General features: G+C 48.5%; 2 protein-coding genes across 2 annotated transcripts in view; both read left to right on the top strand.

Moving 5' to 3' along the window:
• LOC147214544 (serine/threonine-protein kinase WNK2) overlaps positions 1 to 8,144 on the top strand; it is a 36,737-nt gene extending 28,593 nt beyond the window's left edge. The window contains exons 23-28 of the mRNA XM_086141127.1: positions 624 to 850; positions 991 to 1,212; positions 2,125 to 2,223; positions 4,273 to 4,317; positions 4,986 to 5,287; positions 5,404 to 8,144. Of these exons, the coding sequence (XP_085997253.1) occupies positions 624 to 850; positions 991 to 1,212; positions 2,125 to 2,223; positions 4,273 to 4,317; positions 4,986 to 5,287; positions 5,404 to 5,748 (1,240 nt within the window). The 3' untranslated portion in view covers positions 5,749 to 8,144. The remainder of the gene's footprint in view (positions 1 to 623; positions 851 to 990; positions 1,213 to 2,124; positions 2,224 to 4,272; positions 4,318 to 4,985; positions 5,288 to 5,403) is intronic.
• Positions 8,145 to 9,468: 1,324 nt separating this feature from the next.
• brpf1 (bromodomain and PHD finger containing, 1) lies at positions 9,469 to 22,360 on the top strand. The gene is made up of 16 exons (XM_086141655.1): positions 9,469 to 9,788; positions 9,885 to 10,669; positions 11,428 to 11,617; positions 11,708 to 11,995; positions 12,627 to 13,144; positions 14,635 to 14,824; positions 14,909 to 15,040; positions 15,177 to 15,305; positions 15,813 to 16,206; positions 17,634 to 17,939; positions 18,069 to 18,347; positions 18,415 to 18,562; positions 19,405 to 19,538; positions 20,048 to 20,163; positions 20,240 to 20,394; positions 21,348 to 22,360. The coding sequence occupies exons 2-16, from the start codon at positions 9,930 to 9,932 to the stop codon at positions 21,529 to 21,531; spliced, it is 3,903 nt and encodes a 1,300-aa protein (XP_085997781.1). The 5' UTR covers positions 9,469 to 9,788; positions 9,885 to 9,929; the 3' UTR covers positions 21,532 to 22,360.
• The last annotated feature ends 367 nt before the right edge of the window (positions 22,361 to 22,727 follow it).

Below are 22,727 nucleotides of genomic sequence, written 5' to 3'. Positions count from 1 at the left end.
GACTATCAGCCAGAAGGGAAGGAAAGGTGGAGGAGACGATGGTGAGATGATCTACAAACACTGACAATGACCAAAAGACAGGAGGCAGAGCTGGAGGTGGCAGAGCTGAAGATACTGAGGTTCTCTTTGGGAGCGACCAGGATGGAGAGGATCAGGATTGAGTCCATCAGAGGGACGACACATGGTAGATGTTCAGGAGAGAAGGTCAGAGATGGTTGAGTCATGGACAGAGGGGTGAGAGTGAAGATATTGTAGACGGATGATGGAATTGGAAATCTAGAGGGACTGCAACCCCACCACTGCAGCATGAGCAGTAAAGAATGAATGGATGAGCTTTTGTTGTTTTGGGTCAAGTATGAGGATCTTTCCACATCCCCACCCTGGTCCAGCCTGCAGAAGGTGACCCCGAAGCAGGATTAACATATCCATAATGTATGAATGAATGACTCTGAGCACAAGTTGCATGTAGATTGCGGTTCCAACAAATGACCAGACGCCACAGACGTAGATCTATGAATTTGGTTGTAGTGCCCCCTGCTGGACAACAACCCTCCCCCCCCCCCCCCCCCCCCCCCACACACACACACCCAACATTAACACACCTGTCTTCCTGTTTTTACCAGACACATGAAGGAGATCTCTGAACTCCAGGCGTTCCAGAGGAGCGAGATCGAACGTCTGTACAAAGAGCTCGGGAAGACACTTCCCCCCAACGTGGGTTTGCTCCACGCCGCGCCGCCCAGCGGCCGCAGGCGGAGGGCCAGCAAGCACAAGCTGAAGGCGGGAAAACTGCTCAATCCAATGGTGCAGCAGCTCAGGCAGAACCTCAACAGCACAACTGAGAGGAAAGGTGGGATGCGATCGACGTGTGTGTACAGGATGTCGGCAACACACTTTGTTCAAGTGAACCGCCGCTGTGGCTTCATGAACACAAAACCCCAGGCAGATATGATTCACGTCGTGACTCACCGTTCCTTTTCTGTCACCAAGGTGACAGCGCTGCGAGTTCCTCCAGTTCGCCGGCTAAGAGCTCGGTGGTGTCGGACGGTTCTGCCCACTCCAGCGGCAGCTCCAGCTCCGCCGGCCGGCCCGCGGCCCAAGAGCAGGTCCACACCCAGCAGCCCTGTTCCCTAAAGGGCTCTTTTTCCTCAGACAACATCTACTCAGGGCAGCACAGTGATGGAATAGCGAACCAAGCGGGGCCCGGCCAAGGTACATCTTATAGATTCACACTCCGACACACACACTCACTGCGCGTTCGGTTTTTCTGTCGTACCTTTGAATACGCTCGTATTACATAGGATCTCACCGCTGCTCCGTTTTCAGACAGACCTTCCCGTGTATTGACACACTTACATGTTAAATATCTTCCCCGGTTGAGCTCGAGGGATTTGTTTACAACCGGGTGGAAAGTGGCACATTGTACAATGCGATCATTGTTAAACAGTAAGAACGCATTCAATTGTCATTTCTAAATTGATAATAAAAACCTATATAATTCAGCATATTTTCAGACACCGATTTATAAAAAATAATGAATTAATTGATTGATTATTTAAAAAAAATAAAAAATAAAAACAAACACTATTTCTGCTCGAGTGCATTGCATTAAAAAAAAATGAAAAAATTGAATAAAATGAAATAGGTGAAGGACAGTGGTGTGATGAGGCCTTGGGAAAACTGGGGAACTTTAACAATGACGCAAAACAACTCTTAGCTTTAGATAAAGAGATGAGCCCCTCCCCAACGCCATGACAAAAAGCACAAAATAAATTAGAATTAAAAAAACAACGGGTGCTCTTAACAACAGTTTCGTAATGGTGGCGGCCCGCATACTGTACGTCCCGTCCGGTGGCGTATCGGGGGCCGAACACGCACGATAAGACCTCGCATCCCGTGCACGTTACTTCCCATCACCACCAATAAAACTCTCTGATGATCAGATATAATTATTGGCTGAAATTCCATCATCAGACCGATAATTATAGCGTTCCATTTATCACGGCGGCGTGTCCTTTTACGGCTGCTTTGGATGGTGGGGGTTTTTCTCATCTCAGTCTTTGTGCACTTTTACAGTGTCTCTCTTGTTTCTTCTCTTCTTCCCTCTTATATTCATCTTTACAGGCTGGACGGTTTACCACCAATCGTCAGAGAGAGTCACCTATAAATCTAGTAGCAAACCCCGCACTAGATTCCTCAGTGGACCTGTGTCTCTGTCCATCTGTTTGTATTTGTTCTTTTCTATTTTCCCCTTTCTCATGCTCATATTCTCTTGATTTAACCTCCCTCTTTCTTCTTTCAACAAAGTTTTTTTTTTTTTTTTTTTTTTTGATTTGTATACATTATATTCTCTCATCCTTCCGACAACTTTAAAACCTGTATTCCGGATCTTTTTTTTTTTTTTTTTTTTTTTTTTTTTTTTTTTTTAATTTGACTTTAATTTGCCGCCAGAGGATCCCGCACCACATGCGCAAACGACAGACATTTTTGACATCTCCACACGGATTCGATTATTATTGATTCATGTCAATATCCTAGATTAAAACGCTCAGAATGGAAATGTTTCATTTTAATCTTCGCGCGCTCCCGGACCTCGCCAGTATGTTTTGTTTTGTTTTTTTTGTTTGTTGTTTGTTTGTTTGTTTGTTTTTTCCTGAAAATCACATTTGATTGTCACATCAGGAGCGTACGTCCCCATGGCAACCTCAGATTCATAAAATATCGACCGTCTTTACATCAAATGTATCTACGTCAGGGTCTCGACAGGCCGTATAATCCCCCCCCCCGCCCTCAGGAGCCACGCATTCTCAGGTTTCAGAGAAAAATGAACACGGTATGGCATTTGCTCGGAAATATTAAGAAAATCTTGACCATGAACGCTAGATATTTTCAGCATTGATTGACAATTTGATCAATGATGTCCACAGAAGAGATTTTTAGATGGATATCCTACCGGCAGATTTATTTAGCTGTTTTTGTTTAGCAGGGACTTTCCAAAACGGACCCTTGCTAGGCTGCATGCAGACCTCTAGCAGAAAGCGCTTACCACCGCCCTCACTTTATCCCGGGATTCCGGTTTCATGTATTTGTCGTAGTAAAGGTGGAAGAGCGCCGTAGTTTCCATGCCAGTGTGAAGATTCAAAAGGAAACATTTCCAGGGGTGTGCGCTCTGCAGGAAGGTAACTTCAGCCCTGCAGTTTTCTCCTTGTCGTCGGCCTCTCCTCTGGTATCTTCAGACCCGCGTCCGTACGTTTGCAGCGTAAACGCCTCCTTCCGCCCGTTCACCTGCTTCTCGCAGCGCTTCGAGCTTCACAAGCAGACCCGGGGGGAGTAGTTCTCGCCGAACACGGGTCCGTGATCTGTGTTTGCGCTCACATGATCCGAGGCCCTCCGCCCATCGATACCCGTACGCTCCTCCCCCTGACGGGCATGGCTTGCGCTGTGCTTGAGAAGAGCTCTCCGTCCCTCACGTTTGGACGGACGGAGGAGACGGACGTGCACGGTGCAGGCGCCGGGCAGGGCGCTGTGGGACACCGGCTCCGCCGTGTGAAGGGCTGTATCTTCAGTATTTCTACTTTCTCCCCTTCCGCCTCTCTTCAGTTACCTGCATGTTTTTGACAAACGCTGACTCGGATGCGTCTCAGCGAGCATCGCCGTACTCTTTCACTTTATCCCCCCCCCCCCCAAATTTCCTTCTGTTTTTGTTTCACATTGTGTTTCACAGGCAACCTCACATCGTCAGAGGGATCTGTTTTTTTTTTTTCTTTCTTTCTTTCTTTATTAAAACAGACTCCGCGCTTTCTTTGCGAGAAAGCGCTGTTCCTTAACCTTGGCGAGGGCTAACGGATAACAAGTCATTAAAAAACAAATTACGTTTAACCGGACCTGTCCGCTCGACAGTTAACGTAACTGCTGCTGCTGTCAGGGCAAAAAAAAAAAAAAACAAACATATTCCTCGTACCGAGGCAGAAGAGACTGGTTAACATGCACATCACAAATAAAGGTTTTCCGTCTCAGGCACAATTTCTTATTCGCAGCTTCTTAATGATCACCCCCTTTTTTTAAAAAAAAGGACACCGTACAGCTGTAGGCTCTTTCCTCCGGTCCTCCTCACCAAATTTTTAAACCCCGTCCTCTCCTCTTTCTCTCTCCCCCTCCCCCTTCAATTGTTTTTAATAGCTCAATGTGCTTTTGAAGCAGCTTGTCCACATACGTGGTGTGCAGTGTGTCCTGGCCTAACTGTTTGTCTTGTGCTGTTTTACCTCTTCATAGGGTCCACTCTGAAACGACTATGTCTAGGCAAAGAGCGCAGTAGTAGTAACTATCTCATTTACTTCCTTACACCCTTTATTCATCACAATATTCGTAGTCCGTTTTATTGTTTGTGCACATGTTTTCCGTTTTTCCAGCACTTGGAAGTGTGGTACTCGTTGCTGTTCATCGATGTTGTTGATTTTGCATGAAAAGTCCGCTCGCACATCTGGACCGCTGAGTTCTCTCACGTCAGACGCCCGTCCGTTTGTTTGTTCGTTTGTTTGTTTGTACTTGCTCACGAGTCATTTGTGTTACGATCCATTGGCTGCTATGTTGGCAAAATATGTCACGGCGAAATGTCGTTCGCTGCTATATTCTTATCCTGGCCTCCAAACAATCGCACCGACCTTTTTTAAGGATTTGCAGATTCAGCGTCATTGGTGAAGGAAGGTGCCATTTTCTAATGATGCTAGCAAGTCTAGTGCCGACGATGTTGTCCGTTCTCCGGATATACACCAGCCCACTTTGGCCTCCCAGAGCTAGCGGCTAGCCGGCGGATGCCGCGCCGAGGTCAGGGTTGTAGACGGGTGTGTTTGACCAAAACAAAGGAGGAGCCTCTGCATCATGAAGCCATGGTCAGGGGTGGCCTCAGCGATGCCATACATCAGCCAATTGATAGACCGTCCGCCTTCTGGAATGTGGCGGCTTTTTGAGACCTCTCTTTATTTCAGGGTCCGCCTCCAACGCCACGTCCGCTCAGACAGCCTCCTGTCTACCGCAGCCTCCCCTCACCTCGGCCACGCCGTCGCCGTCTCCTCAGCCCATCTCGAGGCTCGCTCAGGTCCAGACAAACAACAGCAACAACAAGGGGGGCACGTTCACCGACGACCTCCACAAGTTGGTGGACGACTGGGCCAAGGAGACCGTGGCAGCCGCCCATCAGCCGCGCCCGTCCCTGAACCAAATCAAACAGCAAAAACGCCGGCAAGACCTGGAAGGCAAGGATGCCCCCGCGGGGGCGGCTTCGAACAAGGTATTGGGCGACCGGACGGTTTACGTTTCGTGTCGGGGTTTCATCTCCGATGTGTCGTTCCTCGGCGGCGAACGTATCTCTCCACTGTTTTGTACAACAATTCTCCTCTGTTCCAGATAAAATACCGCACTGGTCCTAACACGTTCCAGTTGCCTCTTTCCTGCCCCCTGACTGCTGCTTTAGGCCCCGCGATGCCCACGGTCCTCGCTTCCAACTCCTCGGCAATGCTCCCCCCCGGGTACCTTTTGCCAGCCGGCTCCTATGGGGCGATGGTTCCTGGTCCTCTTTATTCCCAGCAGTGGCCTGGCTTACCCGGGCCCGCCGGATCCGTGGGCACCGTAGGCCTGCTTAGTGCTGCGGGAGCGATGAGAATGAGTCCCAACCCAAGAATCCAAGCCTACCCCGTGGCCATGCACAACCCGGAGAACGACCCGTGCTCCAAAAGCGCCAGGACTACCTAACCTACTGACTCATGAGTATGTTTGGAAGAATCTGGTGTTGTCTCACTCATGTACATAATCTGATCTTGTAAATAACATGAGTGTTGATATTTGTTATGCAACACCAATATCTGTTGTTACGCGTGTGTGTGGTGTGTGTGTGTGTATGGGTGCGTGTGTGAGTAAGTGCGAGTGTGTGCGCGCCCGTGTGTTTAAGATGTCAGGTTCGTACGTCTGAATTCATCCTGCTTTTTTGGCTTTAGTATTGACTGAAACTCAGCCATAAAAGACGTTATGCTACCCGTCACAAGAGGATTTTTCACTCCGATCATTCACTATAATTGAAATTGTTCACATTTCGACCGTCTCCGCAATTTACACACTACATTGGGATCCAAATAACAATAGCTTGAGATAAACACACAGTATCAGTATTTATGACTAAAATATCTGAAGGAATGTAGTGCCTTGACCATAAATTAATTATACATACATATATGTATATATATATATATATAGATATGTATGTATGTATGTATATATATATATATGTATTTTTCTTTTTTTTCTCTGTAAAGCAAAATTCATCTGCATCCAAGTTTTTTTGTTTGTATATTATTTTGTGGTAGCTCGAGTGCAGTCTTTATTTTTTAATGCATTACAGACACTTTTTTTTTTTTTTGGTTTACATGACAAATGCCCTTGTGGTACTGCACTATTTACACATGATGTGCTTTTTATTTAAATAATAAAATAATATTCCAACCCTTGTTTACTTTCCACCCCTGTGACAAAAGGAATGCCATAGTGGTGAGATTTACCGTTGCCTTTCAGAAACAAATGTACGACTGATGCGAAGGAAAAGTTAAAATGCCAGCAGCAGAAATCCCCTCTTTCAGGTCAAATGGTTCAGTTGGACACAGCCCTTTTTCATAGAAAACAGATGTGTCGGGCAGCACGAGCCTAGGCGGTGCTGTAGCCTTTAGCTCAGTGGAGAGGCCGTGTCCAGAGCCATATATACTGTACATAGTCCTTTCTACAGTATATGCCTCTGGTAGTGTTTGATCAGAATGTAGCAGTTAATTTGTAAAGGCTTGAGGCTTAAAAAAAAAAAAAAAAAAAAAAAAAGTGCAATTTCTATCTTCCACATAGCTTTGATCGTGGCCTTGCCACAAGCCTTATCACTGACGTGTGCAACAGGAGCAAGCTGAAAAGTTGAAGAGATACAAACCACCACGCACCCGACGAGTTACCTGGCAAAGACAAACACATTACATACCGAACAGAAATACCAATCCACTACTTCTGAAGCTACTTTCGACTTGGCTGTTCTATTACGCAGCAAACACAATGTCAAATGTTTTGTGCAATCACCGGTAAGGTCTGACATTCTTAAACTATTTGATGTTTCAAGCGTGATATATATAATTTTTTTTTTTTTTTTTTTTTTTTTTGATGCTGCTATTGTCTGAGGTGATTCCACTGTACAGTTAAGCAATTTATTCACATCATACGACAGTGAAAATTAAGAAAAAAAAATTGTGATGACAAACGAGACACTGGCAAAGCAGTGTTATTGCCTTGTTGACATTCTGATGTTTATTCCTAGTGGTCCTTTCTATGACAATGTTTGTTTTTTTTCCAGTGACATCTTGCAAAATTCAAATGATACTTGATGTGGGGGATTTGCACAATATATAGTCTCCCATCATTCTGATTTATGGTAGAGTTTCCTACACTGTATATAGCAGGTTTCACCATCTGTACCTTTTTTTTTATTTTTAAATCACTGACAAGCATGGCCGACTTTTCATGTTCCACAAAAACAAAACAATACAGATGCTTCGGTTCGAAATCTCACATCTCTGCAACACATCTGGATGGTGTCAGCAACCTAATCCTACCAAGCTGTGAATTGTACAGTTTTTCTTGTAGTTTATATTTGTACATTTTGTTTGACTGTATGGTGGAGGGGGTTGCTTTGATGTATATTATTCCATCAATTCGGTTTGAATTGGACTTTTATAGAATATTGCAGAATCTTCTGCTTCGATGAAATACTTCCAGTAGTAAGAGATTTCTGTTCTCTGTCACTTGTATTTGCTATGTTTTGTTCTATCTCCATTGCTGCGAACTCTCGGCGAGCACAGGAGGAAATCCATTGTTGAGCATATTCATTTGTATGCAGTAAGCTGAAATGCGCAGAGGAGGGTCAGTCCTGACATTTGCAACCCTTCTCACGTCTGGACAACATTGCCCCCTGCTGAATATGCTTTGATGGTCAGAAAACGTGTATTACAATAGTGTGGGATTGCTTCTGCCTGCTGTATGTCCCACTGCATTACCCCACCTCGCCCTGCTGCATTCTAGTCACAGACTGTATGTTGAAAGAGAAATAAATATTATTTTGTGCTTGACAGTGGTGTTTTTATTGATTTTATTTTAATTGCAATGTGGGGAAAAAAACTCCATTCATGGAGGTTATGGAAAAGCTTATTAAAAAATTGGAGTGGAAGCCAAATCTTAATGTTACAGATGATTAAGAACTTAACTGCAGGTCAGGATGAGCACAGCGTTTGTGATAGTAGAGTACGCCACGGCAGATTCGTGACACAAAATGAAAAAAAGCGTAGTCACTAAAAAAACAAAAAACAAACGTCAAATAAAATTAGCGTGTTTTAAAAATTCAAAACGTGTTTCGTAAGCGGTTTTTTTGAAGGTTGCTTTTTTTTTTCTTTTTAATAAAAGCCGAGAAATAGATCCCGGTCCGTCGCGAAAGTGTCGCCCCGCGTCTCAAGCGCAACGTTACAGCAATGGTCGCCCCTTTTGTTCAGCCGAGTTCCTGAATGATTCCTAACACAATGAAATGATCGGGACGCGATATGGTGCCATTAAACACTTCTTTACAACTACGTCTCCCGCCATCTCGACTGGGATTAACCAGCGAATTTAACAAAACAAAAAAACACGGCCCTTCCGATCCGGCGTGAGGTTTTTTTTTTCTTCCCCCGAACCACGCAGTCTTGAGGAACGTGGATAGTAAGTGTTTATCGGCGGGCGTCCGGACAATCCTCGGCCGGCGAATCGGGTCACATATCGGGGAAAGACAGACGCCTAGCCCGGTCGTCTGGTGGCGGTTTACCCCCCACCACCACCACCACCACCACTATCACCTTCCTAAACCAGTAAAACCAAGTCTGGATATCTCATCAGAACAATTCGTAGCCACCCGCTGGCGTAATTTACTACAAAAAATAGATATAAATGGGCTTTTGGACGTCTTTGGCCGTGTTGCCGTGGTAACCACACCGAACCGTACCGTCTTGCGTTGAGCTAATAGCGCCGCTCCGTCCGCGGGGTCCTCGGGGGTGAGGTCATTGTGGAGGGAAACACCATCCTACGGCTCAATGGGCAGCTCTCGCTAACTTACCGCCTGGCTTCTTTATAGTTACGGTTTGTTTTCTGTTTTAACACTCAACGGCTTATTATTTGGTTTTTCTTTTAATTCATTCGCCCACCCAGTTGATGTGTTCCGGTGACATCTGTCTCCCTTTCCCCGTTACTTAGCTAACGCCAGTTGTTTGCAGCGAAATAAAAAGTCAAGCTAGCGTCCCTGAGCCGGACCGGGACACTAACCGTCCTCCGGTTAGCAGAAGCTAACGTTACTTACAACCCGCCGGATATTCTGCTTTATCTCCGCTGACCGGAGAGCGAGCAGTGTTTGTTTGCTAACTGGCGTTAGCCCGCCGGCTAACAGCGTCAATGTTGCATTGTTTGACAAGGAAAACAGCGGGGACACGCTAAAGCTACGGCTAGCATGTTTATGTTGCTTTATTATCCTCGGTGAGTCGTTTAAAAGTTCCGGGTGAGCCATTACCCCGGTGGTATTCAGCTTTTTTTATTCTATTTAATTTTATTGTAACTGAGGCGCTCACAATCGCGTTGATTTTAGGTTCCTGACGTGACTAGAAGACACCTGTCCAAAAGTAAGCAGTTTGTTGTCTGCAGGGCGACCAGAGAGGTGGTCCAGTTACATGCCTGCACCAGGACAGGTGCAGAAGGTGCTGGTCCAGCCTGTGCTACCTGAAGCTGTCAGCCACCAGCAGCTGGAAGTCACTCCAACTGATCTGTGCTGCTGTTGTGTTCCCCTGTTTCAGATGTAAGCTTGAAGAGCACCAGATCCAGCGGCGGCCGGCGGCGAGATGGGGCTGGACTTTGACGTAAAGACATTCTGTCACAACCTGCGGGCCACCAAGCCCCCGTACGAGTGCCCCGTGGAGACCTGCCGCAAGGTCTACAGGAGCTACAGCGGCATCGAGTATCACCTTTACCACTATGACCACGACAACCCGACTCCCGCTCAGGCTTTGCCACAGAAGAAAAGGAAGGGTCGGCCTCCACGAGCGTCGCTCGCCGGGTCAGGGGACACGGATGACGGCGGAGGTAACGGAGGAGGACCGGGACACGGAGGGAACACACCGGGGAGCCCCAACCGATCGGAACTCTCCCACTCCCCCAGCAGGGACACAATGACTTATGCTCAGGCACAGCGCATGGTGGAGCTTGAGTTTCAAGGACGTATTCACCGAATTAGTATCTTTGAGAACATTGATGTGGTGTCAGAGGAAGACAGCGACGTGGACGACGCTCCGCTGTCTGGTCCCGGCGGTGGCGGTGGAGGAGTGTGTAACGGGAGTGACGGCGGAGGGGGAGGAGGCGAGTTGGGTGGCAGCGGCAAAGACCGGACAGACATTCCATCATCTAACGGGGGCAAAGCCACCCCGAAGTCTGGGAAGCATAAGAGTAAAGAAAAGAAGAAGGACGGTTCATCACATCATCACAGCACTCAGTCTGGGCCCGCAGTCAAGCTCCCCGAGGCGGTCTTCAGAGAACTGGACCAAGAGAGACCGGATGCACCTCCACGACCTTCATCTTACTACAGGTGAGAAGAAGCAGGTGCATTAGTTGTGTTCATATACTTGGTGCACATTTGCCTCCTCTTTGCGGTCATCGCCTTTTTTATCTCGAGCTCCAAAGATCGCGTGATCAGAGGCGGTTCTACAGTCACAATGAGCTGCTCTTCGTTTCACTGGCAGAAACAACAGAGTAAATGAAAACAAACATTTGTAACTGTTGGTTTCAGCTACAGGCTGCATTGGCATCAGAATTAGCCAGCTGTAGGTATATCTGGGTATCTGTTGTGAAAATACGAACCACTGTGGCCTTATTCCAATTTCTTCAAAAATAAATGACGGTAAATAATAATAATAATAATAATAATAATTCTCATTGCCTGTCAAGATTCAAAGCCTTTATTGTCACATGCGCAGTGTAGAATTGTGTTTTCCTGAACAGTGAAATTTCTACTTTGCTGTCTGCAGTGCATTTAGATGTGTATTGATAAGAAGTAATGAAAGTGTAAACATTCTGATACATGTGAACAGTGTTGGCCGTTCAGATGAGACAGTTTGAAGTAGGTGACCGAAAATCAGAAGCTTTTCTTTTTTGTCCAAAGTGTTGACGGTTTGTGATAAATCTCTTTGGAATCACAAATATTTGAAGTATTGTTGTGCTTCTACTCACTGTGTTTATTTTCAGAAAATTAAAAAGTTGTTTCCAAACCTTTAGATGCACTTTCAGCATGACATGAAACACCGTTACAGGACAAATTTGGTTCCTTTCTCCAAACGCGTATCCCAGGTACATCGACAAGTCTGTCGAGGAGCTGGATGAAGAGGTGGAGTACGACATCGATGAGGAAGACTACATCTGGCTCGACATCATGAACGACAAGCGGCGTCGCGACGGCGTAACCCCGATTCCCCAAGAGGTCTTTGAGTACCTCATGGACCGCTTGGAGAAGGAGTCTTACTTTGAGAGCCACAACAAGGTGCTTAACTCTGAGGATTTTTCAACATTACCGAAAGAGCGCAGCCATACGACACATCCGCCTGACCTGTTGTTGACCTTCTCCCTTCAGGCGGATCCGAGCACCCTCATCGACGAGGACGCCGTCTGTTGCATCTGCAACGACGGCGAGTGTCAGAGCAGCAATGTCATCCTTTTCTGCGACATGTGTAACCTGGCGGTGCATCAAGAGTGCTACGGCGTGCCCTACATCCCGGAAGGCCAGTGGTTGTGCCGTCGCTGCCTCCAGTCGCCGAGCAGAGCCGTGGACTGCGCCCTCTGTCCCAACAAAGGGGGAGCTTTCAAACAGACGGACGATGCACGCTGGGCGCACGTTGTGTGCGCTCTTTGGATCCCAGAGGTGAAACCGTACTTCTTCATTATTAAGTCCATATCATCTAGCGAGCACGCCCGTGTTGTGTGAGGCTGTCAGTAACGGTCCGCCGGTCCTCCCAGTCTGTGTGTGTTTTTCACTTTGCATTGACATGTGGATTAGTTCAAGAAATAATCTATTTTCAAATGTGCATGATTTGTCCTATAGATTAGTGTACGTGTTTGCTTGATTGTTTTTTTTTTTGTTTGTTTGTTTTTTTGTTTTTGCTACTTGCTCCCAGCAGAGGGCTACAGTGTCTGCCAAAACACTTTAAAGAAAAAGGAACTCACAAATGAAGTGACTTGTTTTATAGCCCCATTAGAAACAAGGGTCTGTTCATACGGCACGCACACAATCATCGGGGGCTTGTTTTCCCGTCCTTGCGTTGGCAGCAACATGACAGATTGTTGGATTTTACGGTAATGAGGAACTTAGCTGATTGCGTACATTGTGTCGTTTCATTTTCCTCAGACCTCGTAATGGTACAAATGCGATAGACGTTTTCCTCTAGAGCGACGCTTTTAAAGTCCACTTTTCATTTCGTTCCCGGTGTGAAGTTGACCATCGGATTGTAAAATGTCAGACCTTCAATTGAGTCGAATTTGCCGGTTCTCCTCAGGTCTGCTTCGCCAACACGGTCTTTCTGGAGCCGATTGACAGCATCGAACACATCCCTCCGGCACGCTGGAAGCTCACCTGTTACATCTGCAAGCAACGTGGCTCGGGCGCCTGCATCCAGTGTCACAAAGCAAACTGCTACACCGCCTTCCACGTCACCTGTGCCCAGCAGGCAGGGCTCTATATGAAAATGGAGCCCGTCAGAGAGACCGGGGCCAACGGCACCTCTTTCAGCGTCCGCAAGACCGCTTACTGTGACATCCACACGCCGCCGGGCTCGGCTCGACCTCTGGGAGGGGTAGGCGGGGCCAGCATGGGTTCGTCCCACAGCGAAGGAGACCTGGAGGACGACGACGAGCCGAGCATCGGCCCCGACGACGACTCAAAGGGCTGGAGCTCCGAGCGAGCCAAGCGGGCGAAGGCCAAGTCCAGGCTGAAGATGAAGAGGGCGAGGAAGATCCTGGCGGAGAGGAGAGCTGCTGCGCCGGTGGTGTCTGTGCCCTGTATTCCACCGCAGAGGTACATGTCACACGTGTGCCGCAGTAGACAGGCCCTCGCCGCTTTGCATTTTCATTAAAATGTGTAAGTGGAACAGCAGACCGACCCCGTGAACGGAATACAGATAATAACTCTGAGTCCCCGTGACGGCGCACGCGGCTCAGATTTTATTGGATTCAGCATCAGCTGAAATGAACCACGACTCTGGAGCGCAAACGCATGGCCGATTCTTTAGTAATGTGACTTTCCTTCACCTTTTCCTGGAGGTGCAGCGGCCATATAATTATATTTCCATGGTACATTTGTACAGAGCTGCACATAGATATAATCTTCACTCCAACAAAAAAATAGAAAAATTTTTGAGATACATTGATCTTGTGGAAATTTTTTTTGGATGGTTACTCTGTACAAGAAGATAGAATATTTGTCTTTGAAAGGATGAACAGGAAACCCCTTAAAAAAGTGATTTTCAAAGTATGGTGTGAATCCGTCCGGGGCTTACAGCCATTCCATGCACGCTCCATTTCCAGTGGGTCAAGAGTAATTGGACAAAACAAATTAATAACAAAAAAAAGGCCATTTTCCGTTAATATGTCAAGAGAGCACATCAGCTTTCAGGTTGAAACTCACTGCTTTCTCCTAATCCAGATTCTCCTATCCAGGGTTTAAATGAAGCCCCCTTGGGTTCTTCCTTTTTTTGCGCTCAGTATTTGAAACCATGCTTCACTTAAGCGACCCGACCAAAGAAGAAACGATCTCTTTTCCCCCCGAGAAACACTGAAGCTGCGTTTGTTTAATGTCAGCATCCATCTGCTCTGCGGGGAACTTTTCTTCATGATTCAGGGGCTGAACAGATCCCAGCCCTGCTCTCTGCAGACTCCACCCCTGGTCTCCAGAGTCCCACTGGCATCCGGTCATGTTTCGGCTGTCTTTAAAACCGACGGCTATCTGTTGTCGTCCCCTTGTAGCCTCGCGAGTCTTACTTGAGAGAACATTAAGATTGAACGCCAACTCGGGTCGGCAATTCTCTCGTCAGCAACCCCAGAGCCAGTGATGTCGGACATTTATTTGTTGGACAAAAAGCTTTTTAAGTAGCATTGTACCGTCCGCCAAAATGCCGCGCAGACTTCGGATTAGTCGATGTTGGCACGGCGCCGCGGCCCAGGGTGCTCGGACAGCCGAACGTGCCGTAAGTCAGGCCGGTCCGTTTCGCCCGTAAACGTCCGATTCTATTTACGGTCGCCGTCTCGGTAAATTGAGCAGGCGTCAGGAGCCCAACAGATGCTTCGCCGCTTTATGAAATATTCAAACCTGATTAAATGACACCTAAAATGATTACATGGAGTATTACATCCATTTAATTGGGCTTGAAATCCGGCGAGCGAAGCCGCTCGGACATCGGTCTTCCCCGTGTCTCCGCAAAGGTTGACGGATGAATGTTGCACGAACGGGTGTTTATTTTCGTGAAATGGGAACAATAGAGTCGTGTTTTGTGTTTTCTTTTCCATCAGGCTCAGCAAAATCACCAGTAACTTGACCGTACCCAGGAAGAGCCAGTTTATGCAGCGACTTCACAGCTACTGGACCCTGAAGAGGCAAAGTCGCAACGGCGTGCCTCTGCTGCGACGCCTCCAAACCCACCTGCAGTCCCAGCGGCACATCGACCCCCTGCCGCCGCAGCCGTCCTCCCAGCTCCCTCTGGTGGGTTCCCCAAATGTCGAAAGACATCGCCGTCATCGGCGTATTGGTGTAAATAACCGGGCCGCGTGTTTGCGACCCCTGCAGAGGGACAGCGAAGAGAAACAAACGGCTTGGAAGGAGCAGCTGAAGGCGTGGCAGAGGCTCAGGCACGATCTGGAGAGAGCCAGGCTGCTGGTGGAGCTCATCCGGAAGAGAGAAAAACTCAAGAGAGAGACGGTGAGAGCCCTTTGTTTACCGCCCATCTTTTGCTTTTCGTTGGTATCGGCGCCGCAGCGGGGATGTGGCGATCCAAGTCGCGTTCCGTACCGCGCTCATGTTCTCTCTCTCTCTCCAACATCCGTCTGTTTTTCAGATCAAAGTGCAGCAGATGGCGCTGGAGATGCAGCTGACGCCCCTCCTGGTGCTGCTGAGGAGCACGCTGGAGCAGCTACAGGAAAGAGACACCAACAACTTTTTCACTGAGCCGGTGCCCCTGGCAGAGGTAAATAAACCGGCCACTCTCTCAAGTCCGCAGTCTGGCCGGCCAGCTCGTCGTCATTTGTGAATATAATAGATCTGCCCGCCGTCCCGCGCTGCATTTTAATTTGTAAAGTACCAAAAGGATGCGCATTCTGAGTTGAATCTGCATTTTCAAGCCCTTTTGATGTTTTAATATAGATTTTCATCTTGTGTTTCTCCTGCATATTTATTTTCCCGCACCTCTTTGATAATTATCAGATGATAGATAGATCGATTGATTTTTTTTTATCTGGTGCGTTAATTCAGTAAACTACTGTCATAAGAATAAGAACAACTTTATTTATCCCGAAGGAAATTGTCGTGCCAGAGTTTCAAGTAAAACATAGCAATATCATGTAATCAGTTTCAGTATCGTTAAGGCCGGAAGCCTCCGACGTGGCATCGGATCGTAGTTTCACCGGACGAATCGAAAAGCTCGTTTGCACACGCCGGCTTCACGTCCGCCCGATCTGTGCCCGCTGTGCTCCAGGTGCCAGACTACCTGGACCACATCGACACTCCCATGGACTTCCAAACCATGTGGAAGCTGCTGGAGTCCCATCGCTACCTCACCTTCGAGGCGTTTGAGGCGGACTTCGGCCTCATCGTCAACAACTGCCTCAAATATAACGCCAAGGACACGGTTTTCTACCGCGCCGCCCTGCGGCTCAGGGAGATGGGCGGCGCCGTCATCAGAACGGCCAGGCGCCAGGCCGACAGAATCGGCTTCGACTACGAGGCCGGCATGCACCTTCCCCGAGAGCTGAGCCCGGACGCCCGGCGCGACCACGAGAGGGAGCGGGAGCGAGAGAGGGAGCGGGAGAGAGAGAGGGAGAGGGAGAGGGACCGAGAGAGAGAACGGCCGCTCTCCTCCAACGAAGATGGCAAGTCTTTTCTTTTACTTTGCGCGGGAGGATGCGGGAGGATGCGGGCGGACGCCGCGGGGGCCGGGTTCTCGCGCCACCAGATTGGAAAATGGCTCTCGGGTTAAAGCTCCATCGAATCCGGGTCTAGTAGGCCGCCCTTATTTTATTTTTATTTTTTTGAACATTATTTAGAACAAGTTCCTTGGCAGAGTCGCACACATTCTTACAAAACCTCATGACAAGATACACGTTATACAATATTCTTTATGGGTAAAATTATTTCTACCATTCATTTAGCAATTCGCTTATTTCCTCAATAGCAAGCGGGGAAAAAAATAAAAATTTAAAATACAACAAAGTAAAAAAAAAAAAAAAAAACAACTTAAAGTACAAGAAAAAAAACTAAAATACAACAAAGAGTAAAAAAAAAAAAAAAAAACAACATTTAGCTCCGTCAAATAGAGATAATATCCTCAACTCACCAAATTTTTTTTGATGGGTGCCCATTTGTCAAGGTATAGGTCTGTCTGAGGTCGTAGCTTTGCTGTTATGTGTTCCATGCAGTTTTAATAACAATAATAATGCAGTTTTAATAGTTTTAATAATATATTAAAATAATAATGTTTAATAATAATGCATGTTCATCATGCAGTTTTACATCCTTAAGCCTTTGCCGCCCTTATTTGACATTTTGTTTGAGCCATGGAGGGCAGCCTGGCGCAGGAAGTAGAGCGATGGTTTTGGAAACATCCATTCCTGGTTGTGTTGTTGCTGAACACTAATGGACGCCAACCAACTGCTCACGGTTAATTTTATAGAAGTCTAAATGATAAAAATGATCATTACTATTTGGGATTCAAGGATTCAAGACTTTTATTGTGGTTACACAGAGTGCAGCCAGAGTTCGAGAAAGCAGCTCTCAGGTTCACGATCCAACCTGAAAAGGCAGGACGCAACACAACAATACAACTATAGAGATTTGAGACGGATATCACCGTGAGAAGATTAAGTTGATAAATATGTAGAAAGGAAAAAGCGGAAAAAAGGCCTTAAGTGTACAGGGTTGCGCTGATTTTAGTGCGATGGGATCAGGCTCTGGGGTAAAACCTGTTTTTCAATCTGTTTATTGTCATAAACCGCCTCCTTGAGGGCACCAGTTGGAATCGGAGGTGGCCGGGGTGGGACTTGGTGGGCTCTCCTGAAGCAGCGTGTCTTGTAGATGTCCTCAGGTGATGGGATGGGATGCCCCGTCATTTTTTGTTTTGTTTTTTTTCTGGTCCTCTGCTGTGCCTTCCTTTCTGCAGCCGCGCTGCCGGCGAGTCACCGTGAGATTCCGCGGCTCAGGACGGACTCCACGATGCGGCCGGGAAAAGACATTAGCGACTTATTCTGTCGACTCTGACTGTCGTCCAGGCCGTCACGGTTGTATCTCGATGTTCTTGCAGAGCTGCTCCTTCCGGAGAACCGTCGGCGGCTTCCCCTGGAAGAGCAGCTGCATTGTCTGCAGGCGCGCCTGGACGAGGTGAGCTCAGGGAAGCACAGCATCGGTCAGTCCCGCCGGGCCAAGGCTCTGAGGAAGGAGATCAGCGTCATCAAGCGGAAGCTGGCGCACCAGCGGGAAGGCGGCTCCGGTCTGGGTCCCAGAGAGTCCATCGGAGGAGATCGGGGATCCTCCCTTCCTCATCGCCCCTCGTCCGCCGGACATCACGACGAGGGGGAAGAGAGTAGCAGCCAGGAGATCGGCGGAAAGGGTGTGTGCGCCACGACGCGTCCGGATTCGCCGCGACGAAAACAAGGGTCGCCGCGCCGAGCGACCGCGATCGATCGGCCTCCCGCTGATTTCCTCCCCAACTTTAACACACATTTCTCTCTCATCCAAGATCTGAGCGTGTCCTCGTCCGCCTTGGCTCCAGAGGTGGGCCGGCGGACATCTGTTCTCTTCTCAAAGAAGAACCCCAAAATGGCCGGACCCCCTAAAAGGCCGGGGAGACCCCCGAAAAACCGAGACGCCGGCTACGTGGGCACGGGGGTGAGCCCGAGCCCCATCGGCCCCCCTCAGCTGCCCCTGCTGTCTCCGGCCAGGCAGAGGAAGAGGCCCCGGAGCCCCCACACCAGCTCCAGCTCCGACAGCGACAGCGACAACGACGACCTGCTTCCAGGTGCCGCCGCCGAATCCCGCGCAAATTCCGTGCCGGATGCGAATTCCTCACCCGTCGTTTCCATCAGGTCTGCCGAGCAACGGCTTCGACGGGGGAAACCAACCGGTCACGGAGAGCTTCCGCGTGTACAGAAACGAACCTCGTCTTCCTCGTTCCAGCTCAGATTCCGACTCCACGACCAGCAGCAGCAGCAGCGCCGCCTCCGACAGAACCAGGTGGGTAACTCTCGTCCGCGGGGTCACGAGGTCGGCGGATGGAAATCGGAAGGGACGACACGTTACGCGCCGGTCTCGGCAGGACCGCGCACCGTATTTCTCGCACCGTACGGCGCACTTACAATCCTTACATTTCTCAAAAATTGTCTTATACGGGCGCCTAGTGTACGTATTCTTGTTGCGCCGACTGAACCCCGACCAATTTGATGTGGCGCTCAGACATCTGTTAAAACGTTTTAGTGCGACTTCGGTAAGCAACGTCAGACAACGTCAGGTAACGAATGATGTCATGCTGGAATACAACATTGTTCCGACCTCACAGTAACTTCAGGTGTCCGCCGTCGCCGGCAACCAATCAGTTTGTCGAGAGAACAGTATCTCAAACCCCGACCTCCGCTACGTTCTGTACTTCACCCTCATATTACTGTACGTTTGCGTGGATGAGAACCCCCAAAAATGGCACCAGACATGCTTAGGAGGTGGAATTCAAACAGTAGATGACGGGAACAGAGCAGCCGCCAAAGAATTCAACATGAATGAATCAATGGTACGGAAGCGGAGGAAGCCAGCAGATGAAGATCTGAGGGACCAAAGCGAGATGAATAAAGTTCGACTGAACTGAAATTAACCGAAAATAGACCCGTTCATCGATATCCTGCTTTATAACGCGGTGCGCCTTATGCTCCGCAAAATACGGTGACTCACATTGTCTTATCGTGCGTTTTTAAAGAGCTGTACATCCGACTCTCTTTGTTTCACCCCAGTAACCGACGCTGAAATGTCTGCAGTTGTGTTTTTAATTCAGTGTAAAGGAATTAAAGGTGCGTGTTTGTGTCTCCCAGCACGACACCCTCCAAGCAGGGACGAGGGAAGGCATCCTTCTCCCGCTCCGCCTTCCAGGAGGACAGCAGCGAAGAGACGTCCGGCACCGAAAACGATTCCTACTCGGTCGGAGGATCGCGGGGGGTTTCGCATTGTGAGCACATTTTCACGAACTCGCGCAACACTCGGTGCTCCCGCGTCCCCGGGAAAACAGCTCGCGGGTTTTTCTAGAAGACGAGGAGACGGAGACACTCGGGGAGATGTCGCATCTTGTGGAAATCTGACCAAAAAGCACCCTCCGTGTTTTGGAACACTGATGTTCGTTGAACCGGAGTATATTTTTACAGTTAGATTTAAAAAAACAGAAATAATAATAAAAGCAAAGCAAGTGTAAGAGTGTCGTCTCATCTCTTTTGTGCAGTAATAAAGACGGAGATGGGTTCACCTCGTAGACGGTTGACTTGTCAGTGCTAACAGTCGTGCGGAGTGATTTCTAGAAAAGAGTGGGTGCCCCGACAGACAGACAGAGAAGCCAGATACAGGAAAGCTGCAATATCAGATGCAAATTTCTCATCGGCGTGTCTCAAAACAAAGGAGAGATTCTTGTAAATTAATCTCCCGCCGTAACTGACTGTGCCCCTGTGTGTCGTCCTGTCCCGTCAGTGGTGCGCGGCCGAGCCAGGTCGGGGTGCTGGATGACCTCCGACGACTTCTCCTCTCTGGAAGCTCTGGACTTGGTCTGGGCGAAGTGCAGAGGCTACCCCTCGTACCCCGCTTTGGTGAGACTCCGCGACACGCCGAGTGTGGAAAGTGGAGCGAGCGGCGGTGATTAACGGGCCGGTGTCTCCGCCGCAGATAATCGACCCGAAAATGCCCCGGGAGGGGGTGTTCCACAGAGGGGTCCCCATCCCCGTGCCCCCGCTGGACGTGCTGAAGCTCGGGGAGCAGATGACCCAGGAGGCCCGGGAGCACCTGTTTCTGGTCCTCTTCTTTGATAACAAGAGAACCTGGTCAGTGCTCTGCCTCCCCTCACTGTGCTTTTTCTTTCGCACGTATCAAACGTTGTTTAAACGCCGATCGGGTCGGGGTTAGAGGAAACATCAGTCGTCGTACCGAGGCACGAGATGAAAGTGAGCAGAAAGGTTATTGAGAAATGCAGCGGAAGGGAAAAAAACTTTTTTTTTTTAGGTCATCTCGTGCTGCGCAGCACACTTCGACCGGTCGGTTCATCGTGAACTCTTTAACTTCGACGTCTCGCGACCGGAAATCAGAGAATCCTCGCTGCAGTAATGCCTGGAAAAACGTCTCCGCCGGGCCTAACCCGTCGTCGCTGTTAGCATCGGTCGAAGGTAAACTTAAAACTGGAACGGCGTCATCGGGGAAGGAGCGGAGCGCGACCGCGCGTCTTCTCCGACCTCGGCGACCTGTAAAGGGATCAAACTGAAAGTCCCTCACACGGACGGCACAGCTTCATTTAAGCTCCGGGCACGTTAGCGTGTTTCTCCAAGACTTCATTCTGCGCCTCCTTCATGAAGAAAGGCAAGGAAAGAAGCTTTAACTGCTCTCAAAAACCTCACCGTCACGTCGGTAGAATTCGTCTTCGGTTCCCACCCTCTCCGAGGTTCTGCTCTGAGCGACGGCGGAAAGTCCGTCTGGAAGCCAGGTCGGGGTTCGGAGGGGAAGTCTCGCTCACAGCCGCGCGATAATCGGTGACAAACTACGACACGCTTGGGCCGAAACGAAAAGAAAAGACCGATGTTTGAATTTTTAAAATCAATGTCCGGGATGAAGTCGAACTCTGAGATGGAGATGAAGCTAGAATTTTGAGAATGAATTTGGATCGTCCGAAAGAAGTCGAGTCTCGAGTGTCCTCGGCTTCAGTGCGCGGGAAAACTGAATGACGGCTTCTTCGGTTGTATTTCAAGGCGGCGCGCGAGCCGTAAATGTGTGTTTGTGTGCGCAGGCAGTGGCTGCCGCGGTCCAAGCTGGTGCCGCTCGGGGTCGACCAGCAGCTGGACAAGGAGAAGATGCTGGAGGGCAGGAAGTCCAACATCCGCAAGTCGGTCCAGGTGGCCTATCACCGTGCCATGCAGCACCGCAGCAAGGTGCAGGGAGACCCCAGCAGCGAGACCAGCGACAGCGACTGAACTCGCGCTCGTGCGCGCTCGTGCTGCATGACGCAAGTGTGGTGGAGCGCGTGCTTCTCAGAAGAGCCCAACCCTACATCACGGAACACAGGAAACGGTGCCAAAACGCACCGCGTGGAAAGATCCACCGCATCGGCCCCAAAACTCAAATCTCGTGCTATTTAATCTGACATGTGAAATATTGTATTTAAGAGAATAGAAGTATGGTTCTGCTAATGAGAACGGGGGGGGAAAAAAATTAAAATGTTTGGGATGGTGAATAAAATCCTTATATGTGGTTAAAAAATGTTTTATTAACAAAAGAGATGCTGGTTTACAGACTTGGAAAAAAAAATCAATTAGCATTATACGCTGGTTTTTACTCCCATTGATGCGGCGCGTGCGTGTGTGTGTGTGTGTCCTCGTCCACGCACGTACTTTCAAATGCCATCACTGCACAATTTCAGATCCATCGCCCACCTGTCCGAGACCTGGTGCTAATTTCCAAGTTATTTTTTTTCAGCGGGGCACAAAGAGACTGTTGGGACTTCAGCTGTGGGCGGATTTAATGTTATTTATTCTGTTTACTCCTCTTCCTCCGGTTCTACAGACGACTTGTATTTTTCTTCACAGTACGTGATCACGTGGTCCTTTTTGTACGTCACTCATACCCATGTTGTGTGTTTATATGGTTTCCACAAAGGCCACCGGTCTGTGAATATAGTTAACTGAACTGAAACACATGATCGCCACTATCTCTGTCTTAGTCCCAGGTTGATCGTTCTAGAACTTTTATATATACAGATTGCATAAAGATAGAACTTTAATAAAAAGAATCGAGTTTTTTTAACCCTTGGTGCTTGTCGTCATTTGAGACTTTGGCGCGCATTGGAGAGAGATTTTTGTATGTCGCAGAATCCGTGTTGCTTTCGCATCTATTCAAACACGCCAATGTCAACTTCCTCATGCCTACCAGGCTTAAAACATCCAACCAACCGTCTGTAGAGATTTCTTTCAGACGTCGTGGAGACGTCTTTCTTTTTTCCTTCGCACTGGTTCTACTGGTTCTCCCTTTGTGTTGTGAATCACAAGTTGAGCACAAAATGCAGATCTGACAAGCCGTTTTGGGATTTTCTGCACGGGCGTTACGGATGGGCCGCGCGTGTGATTGTGTTCTTTCCTTTCAAAATGTAATTACAGCAGCAACGACGCTTTCA

Source organism: Fistularia commersonii, chromosome 34 (assembly GCF_037954325.1).
Source record: "Fistularia commersonii isolate RoL2024-O1a breed Wild chromosome 34, RoL_Fcom_v1.0, whole genome shotgun sequence".
Taxonomy (NCBI): Eukaryota; Metazoa; Chordata; class Actinopteri; order Syngnathiformes; family Fistulariidae; genus Fistularia; species Fistularia commersonii.
Note: the sequence above shows the minus strand (reverse complement) of the source record. Positions and strands in the feature narration are given on the sequence as shown.